This window comes from Rhyacophila brunnea, unplaced genomic scaffold (assembly GCF_057557595.1).
Source record: "Rhyacophila brunnea isolate RB1 unplaced genomic scaffold, BYU_Rbru_1.0 scaffold_23, whole genome shotgun sequence".
Lineage (NCBI taxonomy): Eukaryota > Metazoa > Arthropoda > Insecta > Trichoptera > Rhyacophilidae > Rhyacophila > Rhyacophila brunnea.
In genome coordinates, this window is record NW_028232893.1 from 9,412,010 (window position 1) to 9,419,681 (window position 7,672).

General features: G+C 32.5%; 1 protein-coding gene across 3 annotated transcripts; it reads left to right on the forward strand.

Moving 5' to 3' along the window:
• The first annotated feature begins 3,707 nt into the window (after window positions 1-3,707).
• On the forward strand, window positions 3,708-6,736 carry LOC147069460 (uncharacterized). 3 transcript variants are annotated; one of them, XM_085950277.1, is made up of 5 exons: window positions 3,708-3,834; window positions 4,147-4,199; window positions 4,425-4,558; window positions 4,982-5,176; window positions 5,867-6,715. In XM_085950277.1, the coding sequence occupies exons 4-5, from the start codon at window positions 5,117-5,119 to the stop codon at window positions 6,338-6,340; spliced, it is 534 nt and encodes a 177-aa protein (XP_085806403.1). In that variant the 5' UTR covers window positions 3,708-3,834; window positions 4,147-4,199; window positions 4,425-4,558; window positions 4,982-5,116; the 3' UTR covers window positions 6,341-6,715. The 3 variants fall into 3 exon arrangements, with proteins under 3 accessions (XP_085806403.1, XP_085806404.1, XP_085806402.1); XM_085950278.1 differs by having other exon boundaries at window positions 4,991-5,176; XM_085950276.1 differs by lacking the exon at window positions 4,982-5,176 and having other exon boundaries at window positions 5,867-6,736.
• Window positions 6,737-7,672: the final 936 nt, after the last annotated feature.

Genomic DNA, 7,672 nt, shown 5'->3' on the forward strand with positions numbered 1-7,672 from the left:
GTATTTTTTGATTATTATCTATTATGGATTGGTTTCGCAGGGTTTAATAGAATTTTAAAAACTAATAAACACTTTTTTTCAGTTTGAGGATCCCGTAGAAAACAAATGAACTTGGCATTCAAAAACAAAAGATGTCGACTGTTACGTCACAATAACAATATGAACAAATGAGAAAATTCACAGCTTTTTAAAAATTATTCTTTGAATAGTAATCAGGATGAAACCTAATTTTTTTTTTTCGACTATGTCCGATCCTAATAAGATCATATGGGCCTCCACAGAGTGAAGGTTTGTATTAACAGTTTTTTTTGTTTTTTACGAGAAATGGATATCAGCCACTTGCTCAACCTACTAGGTCCATACCCTGGCTCATACACAAATTGAAGAACAATATGTGTACTCACCAGACGCAGGATTCGAACCTGGGACCCACAACGCCAAAGGCCAACACTTAAGCTGCGCGGCCATTGGTGGATCAGAACAACAGGGTAACAGAATATAAATTAGAATTCGATTTACACAAATTGGTTACCTTGAATCCTCCGGTCAATTACAACACAGCATTGCTAAACTGCATCAAAACATTCCTAATATCTGTGCAGTACCTACTGCATAAAATTTTACAACATATTTCAGACTCAATCTATGCTGTGTATGTACTAGTAGATAGATATATTATAATTAGTAAAAATAAAACCCAATTTTACATTTACAAAATACTATAAAAGTTTTGTTTATATTTTAAATATTCAGTAGGTAACAGGAATTTTTTACAATGCAACAGGAGTAATACATATTATAATGTAATAAACATGAATAATGATATAATTACAAGGAATTTTTTCATTGTCTTCGTTTGATTGATTGATTATTACACATATTCACTTCTTTTTTCCCTTCTTCGCTTTACGCCCCTTACGCTTGGGTTTCTTTATTGCAGGTCCAGTTCCTGATGGTCCAGCCTTTCCTTTCTTCTTTTTTCCACCTCTCTTTGCCTCCGTGATTTGTTTTGCCATCTTTTCCATCACTTGATTTTCCTTGGCTCTGGCTTCTACTGGAGCATCATTCGGCCTATTTTCCCAATTGTTCACATCGCGAAGCTCGCGTTCCACCATTGTGTTTGACATAATTATATTTTATTTAATTTGTAATAAATTCTTGTTTTATATTATAAATGACCAATTAATTTTTATTCAGCTTACTGTTTCGTGATCAAGGGTTGATTAAATCATAGCACACTTTTGTTTTCTTTTCCTAGCTGATTAGAATTTTTTTGTTTTTTCATTCCAGAAACAAAATATTTTTTTAAAAAATGGAATCTTAACATTATTTAAATTATGACAACATTTAGGTTGGTAGGTAGGTAATTGAATAAAATTAAATAAACACTGTTTAAATTATCACAACAGACCAGTGGCAAAAGGTGGAGGTAGGCTGTTACTACATATATAAGATTGCACACTAAACTTTGTCAGTCATACGTATTTTTTTTCATCGAAATTGCAGATAGTGTTTGTTAGTTTTTAAAATCACAAGCTATCGCTAGTATTAAATAACATGTCGAATAGTAAAGGATGTATTAACCCAATGTTTACAGGCTCTTTTAATTAATTTATTTAATTAACGTGTTAATTTGCATTTGAAAAGCAATTAGCAAAAACACAATTTTGTGCGGCCCGTAAACATTGGGTTAAAATAATGCTGGTGAATGTAGCGTAGCTGTTTAGCGGGCTTACTTACAAACTTGACAAACTGCCAAGCGGTTACACACCAGGCTTCTAATATTGTGGGTCGCAGGTCTGGTAAATTTGCATGTTGTTTGTCAATGTGTGTTTGGACCTAAGAGGTTGAGCAAATCGGTAACATCCATTTCACGTAAATACAAAAATCTGTTATGATTGGCAACGAGCAATAAAAGAATATATATTTACAATAAACGTCCACTTACTGACCTGAATAATTCACATCCAGTGTGCAAAGTGGAAAGAATGTTAGGATACAAGAGACTGAGCATGATAGAAGGCATACCTGCGCCTGCGATCGCATCGGGAGTCCTCTCGGTGGTGATGTCCAGCATGAAGGGGCGGCGCTTCATGATGTCGTCGACGACGCGGTCGGTGAGGTTTTCAGGCGACTTGACGTTGAAAGTGCTGCCCTCGATCAGGGAACGGGGATCGCCTAACATCTCCTCCACCGTCGCGTTCAATGCCAACGGGTTGATTTCATCGCCGAATCCGTCCTATGGCAAAAGAACAATCGAATGTGAATCTTCTCTACTACACGGACCTTGAATATGTGAAATAATAATTAATGTTTAAATTAGCCACAACTTATTTCGCATTGTGGATTTATTCACAGCAAACTTCACTCTATTATCTTCTGCATATCTGTCAAAAATCGCAAGCATTTCATCACAATATTGATTCACTTCAATTAATTAATTTCATAAATTATCAAAAGCGACATAGAAATTAAAACTTAAAGGTAGTTTTTGTCATTAGGTAGGTACCATTAAATTTCATAGTTAGTAGGTATTGTGTTTAGTGTTGTGAAGAGCTTACATTAATAACGATGTGAGGCGGCAAAACGTTATCGGGCAGGGTGATGATGCTGGCGTTCGCCACGGTGTTATTCATCATCATCGCCTGAAAATTAAAAAGAAAAAATTAGTTAAATATTCAACACAACAAACATCAAAGATGAAGACATTCACAACACGTATAACCCAGGGTTGGTTGATCGTGAAGCTTTTGAAACATAGATAGGATATAGGATAAATCAACTGCGGTTATAGATGCGTGGACATGCAAGACTGATAGGATCCAAAACGTTACTAGAGATTTAATGTTTTTTGCGTATTAATTAATTATTAATTATTCTATTTCTATATCTTACTCTATATTTGTATCCACATTTTATTTTTGCCGATTGTTATTTAAATTTGTAATAATACGAAAATAAACATGTTAGGTAAATCGAAAGAAAAAAAAATAATGTTTTACCCTGTGGGTCTATTCTATACTTATCGAACACTAAATTGATAAATAGTATCAAACTTAGGGTAGGTTTGTATCAAAATATTAGCACTTATTGTAACAATTACACGAAGCCGGTTTTTATTGTTGCAATAAGTGCGATATTTTAACAGCAGCAAGATAGGTGCTGTTAAAATATAGCACTTATTGCAACAATAAAAACCGGCTTCGTGTAATTGTTACAATAAGTGCTAATATTTTGATACAAACCTACCCTAAGTTTGATAATATTTTTCACTTTATCACTTTAGCGGTCGATAAGCATAGAATAGACCCACTGAAGTTTATAGAGATATAAATTACAACAATTCTCCTTAAATTTTATGTAAAATTTAATTATTTTTTTTTCTTTAAAAGCGAGTATCAATGAGAATTCTTGGTGAAGCTTTTCAGTATTAATAGGCTATCCATGGAATAAGCCAAACCGAATGGTTTATTACCCTCCACACTTACGCTGTTTCCCTTTACAACCATTTACTAACTAGTCGAGTGTTCATGGAAGTGCTTGAGGAACTGTATATAGACTTCGCTTCGTGTTCCGTTATGCTTCACTCAAATCATAGTGTTCGGGTATGCACGCTTATTTGGATCAAGTATTCTTCCTACCAAAATCAGAAAAATATTTTTCTTTATGGTCAGTTTTTGATAAGTTTGATGTCTATGGGACTGTGTACTGTCAAACGCGGCTATAAACATAAGTATTATGAAGTGTACATGCAACCGAATATTCAATCGTTTCTTGACTTCCAGTGAAGACAGAAGAACTTTTAATACCCTCAGTACAACCGGAATACAAACAGTAAGTGATTTAATATTTATCTGTACTGTATGAATAAGTCATATCTATTTTATTTGAACTCAAAATTTGTTTCATTTAATGTGCATGTTATATGTATTTATATTTCTTTAGCTTCTTCGTTGTAATGTATACGTGCTAAATAATCGTATACCATTTCATTATATTATTAATTATTCCCCTCGTGGCCTGATTCAGTGACCTTATACCACAAAATTAAAGTGATTTATAACTTTAACAATTCATTTCTTTCATATAATAGTACCTAGTGATTGTCTTAGAAATACACCCTAATCGTAGTTTTTATTTTTCTAGAATAATGAACGTCAGCGAGGAACAACAGCATCTCCTGATTGATTTATTAATCGGTAAGTGGATAGTGCCAAATATTTGATATCAACAAAAGTTCATTGAATACTGACAATTATCTTGTAATGGTCTGAATCATATTGTTATCATAAACATCACATTCAACTATCATGGCTTTGTCCATTATCTTAAATACTATTTACCACATTTCCATTATGGATACGAATTCTTTTTGAGAATTTATCAATATGCATACATAACCTGTTCTATTATATATTTTACAGAAAATCCACGGCTTGTAAGTAGCCGTTTCACGCCATATTTTACCACAACGGACGCGATGCGGCTATGGACGGCCATTAGCCATAAATTGAATTCCCGGGTGGGTGCTAAAAAAGATGGATCCGGCTGGCGGAAGGTATTTATATACACATTAATTAATTTTATTATAATCATATGGTTACACCAAATATATGAATACACCCTCAGAGATGAGGGAATTCCTTCAAATACAATTGTAAGATATATTTAATAGCCATACCACAATCGCAAGGGGTGGATACTCAACTTTTTCAGTCATACTTATTTATTTTCATTGAACTAAGAACACAATTTACAGGCGGTGCAGGTTAGTTTTTAAAATTCAATTTAACTCCGCCCAAATCAAACCAAAATTGATACAAGATTTTATTCTATCTATAAAATATCAAAAATGTTGTATGGTTTGATGATATAATTTTAGATATTTTATAGATCAACGAATATTTTGTTGACTTATTTACTATTGCTTGGAGAGTTTAATTGAATTTTAAAATGTAACAAACACATGCACACATTGTAGTCTTTACAGACGTGGCATGATTTACGGCAAGCTGTAAAAAATAAGCAGTCGAAAATACTGCTGTGGCGAAAGCAAACTGGGGGCGGTCCACCGTGTAATGTGGAGTTAACCGCAGTGTAACAGAGGGTGGCGGAGATGTTGACGGAGACCGTATCGTCAGGTCTCCCTAGTAACGAAGTAATAAGAGAGAGTATTGTAAGTTCACATTATTTTAATTCTGCGATATTAACCAATGTGAGTTCAAACCTGCTAACTGCTACTTCATTCTTTATTAGTTTTTGTTTGATTTTAATCAGTTTATGCATATTCAAATGCAATACATATAATATAATGGTACCATAACATAAGTCAAGGATAAATAATTTGGTACAGTTTTCATTACCTACATGTTTTCTTTAACTGTTATTATCACTCAGGTAAAAGCATGCTTGAATAAACTCAATCTTTTTCTTGGAATATAAAATTTCCCTTTTTTTTTGGGAAACCCTATCTTGGGAATGGATTATAATCTGCTGATATGATTTAAATGAACTCAGGTAAATCTACTTTCTTACCTAAGTGATTATTTCAGGTAATACTACTTCATGAAGGTATATATATTAGGTATACCACAGCTAATTAAACTCTTCATAATTCATGAAAAGGATAATAGTATGCCGTTATTTATTTTAAAATTTATAGAAAAGTATCTATTTTCAATCTTATTTTTATAATGGATAATAATTATGCTGGGGGTAATCCGACCATGCTGTATATTAATAGAATACTAGATCCTGGTATTGGTGAATAAAAGGAAAGACTTTTTGTCATTTTTAATGTGGACAAAATAATAAGAAATTAAAATATAATGCTGTCTTCTGATCCTAATCTGTATCCCCTTTCCAGGTGATTACGTCGGCGACATACTCACCGACAACGCTGACGGCAGGTTTGGCTGCAACGTCACCAATTATGCCGTCAACGTCTGTGACAACGCTGATGGCAGGTTTGGCTGCGACATTAACACCAGTAATGCCGTCCACATCAATGAGGCCATCAACGTCACATGCAGAGGCGACCCCAATATCAATCGCACCGCTAACAATTCTGTCCACCACCACTACTACCACCCCTGCAGCTCCACCTTCACGTCTAGCCCCTAAACGGTTGGCATATTATAATGGTAATGACCAAACAGCGGAGTCAGTGGGCCCTCAACCACGAGAGCTCACACTTGTTCAAATTGCAGCAGAAATGCTTGTATTAAAACGGAAGAAAATGGAGTTTCTTCAAGAATCAACGAGGACTCTTGAAGTATTACTTAAAGACCTAACAATGGCCATCCGCGAATCAACAGAGGCTAGACGTGAAGGTCCTTAAAGTTTTGTTTGTGACCAACTGTAGTTTTAAAAATTTTTTTTTTCATTTCATCAATTTCACTCTCTGTCAAGTCATATTTGAAATAATATATTGTATTTTGCTGCATTCAATTACATTTGATAGATTTTATTGATAATTTACATTATTAAGCGTTATGAATATTAATTTTAATGTAACTGTCTGCTTTCTATAAAATTACAATATATGACTTTAGATAGGAAATGTTTATAATTTTGTGTGAGATTGTAACTTGTGCTATATATAGTATTGTGTTTTTTTTTTTAAACATAGTATATTGGTTGAAGTATGCATGTTCTTTTGGTTCTTGTATTGACTTTTGATCTTGTATCATTAAATAAAAATGTACATACTCTCATACAATAGTTTTTTTTATTTATATGTTATCTCTTATTGATGATGAAGAGTATGGATTATTATTCCAAAATAGGAAGAATAATATTGGGTTATATATACATAAAGCAACAAATTAAACACAGGTGCACGATCACTTCAATTTATAAATGGTATTTATTTACCTCATATAAAGATTGTTTTATATGTGGAAAGTAAAAAATGAAGTCCAAATATTTATCATGATACACATATATTTATTTTACATAAATTGATTCAAATTCAAAAATTGGTGATTATAAGATTGCATACAAATATCCAATTAATATTATAAAGAAATATATATAAATGCAATCATACCTTTACATAGTTGTTACAAAATGAATTTATATATTGAAATACATAAATTATCGAATTAATTTTGGCTGATGATTATGCGAACAATAATTATTAATCAAAATATATATATGTCTATTAAAATCAACAGACTTTATGTGATTTTATGGCCATTTCTTGTTGTGATTCTATAATATTTAAATGAATAGTAATAGAATTCTTATCATTTTCATGCTGAAATAAAATTTAAAACATTTTCAACGGATCAATTTTCAGTTACAAAATATTTTTATTAAAAGTGGCTTCAAATATACCAAATTATTGTATTGCAATTCAAAAGCAATATGATCAAAACGTGAAAATCTAATTACATATTTGTTGATGTTTACTTGTACAGTTGTACGGTGCAGCGAAGAATATATTGTTTAGACAAACTTCTCTCAAAACTATAATATTCGTATTTCTGCCATAATGTGCTGCTCCTAAGCAACGTTTGGTCTGCCTATCTCTACAGGACGTCACTGCCTATAATGTCAATCATGTATTTTTTATAACTTGTTTCTTGATATTTTTTGTTCTCATTTCTTGTTATTATGTCATAATAAGAAAATTGACAATACCATTGTTATCATTTCCATGATTTGA

Coding starts and splice junctions, on each gene's coding strand:
- LOC147069460 (XM_085950276.1), top strand. CDS start 4,151: ATGAACGTCAGCGAGGAACAACAGCATCTCCTGATTGATTTATTAATC. Junction 4,200..4,424: donor CCTGATTGATTTATTAATCG/GTAAGTGGATAG, acceptor TATATTTTACAG/AAAATCCACGGCTTGTAAGT. Junction 4,559..5,866: donor ATGGATCCGGCTGGCGGAAG/GTATTTATATAC, acceptor TCCCCTTTCCAG/GTGATTACGTCGGCGACATA.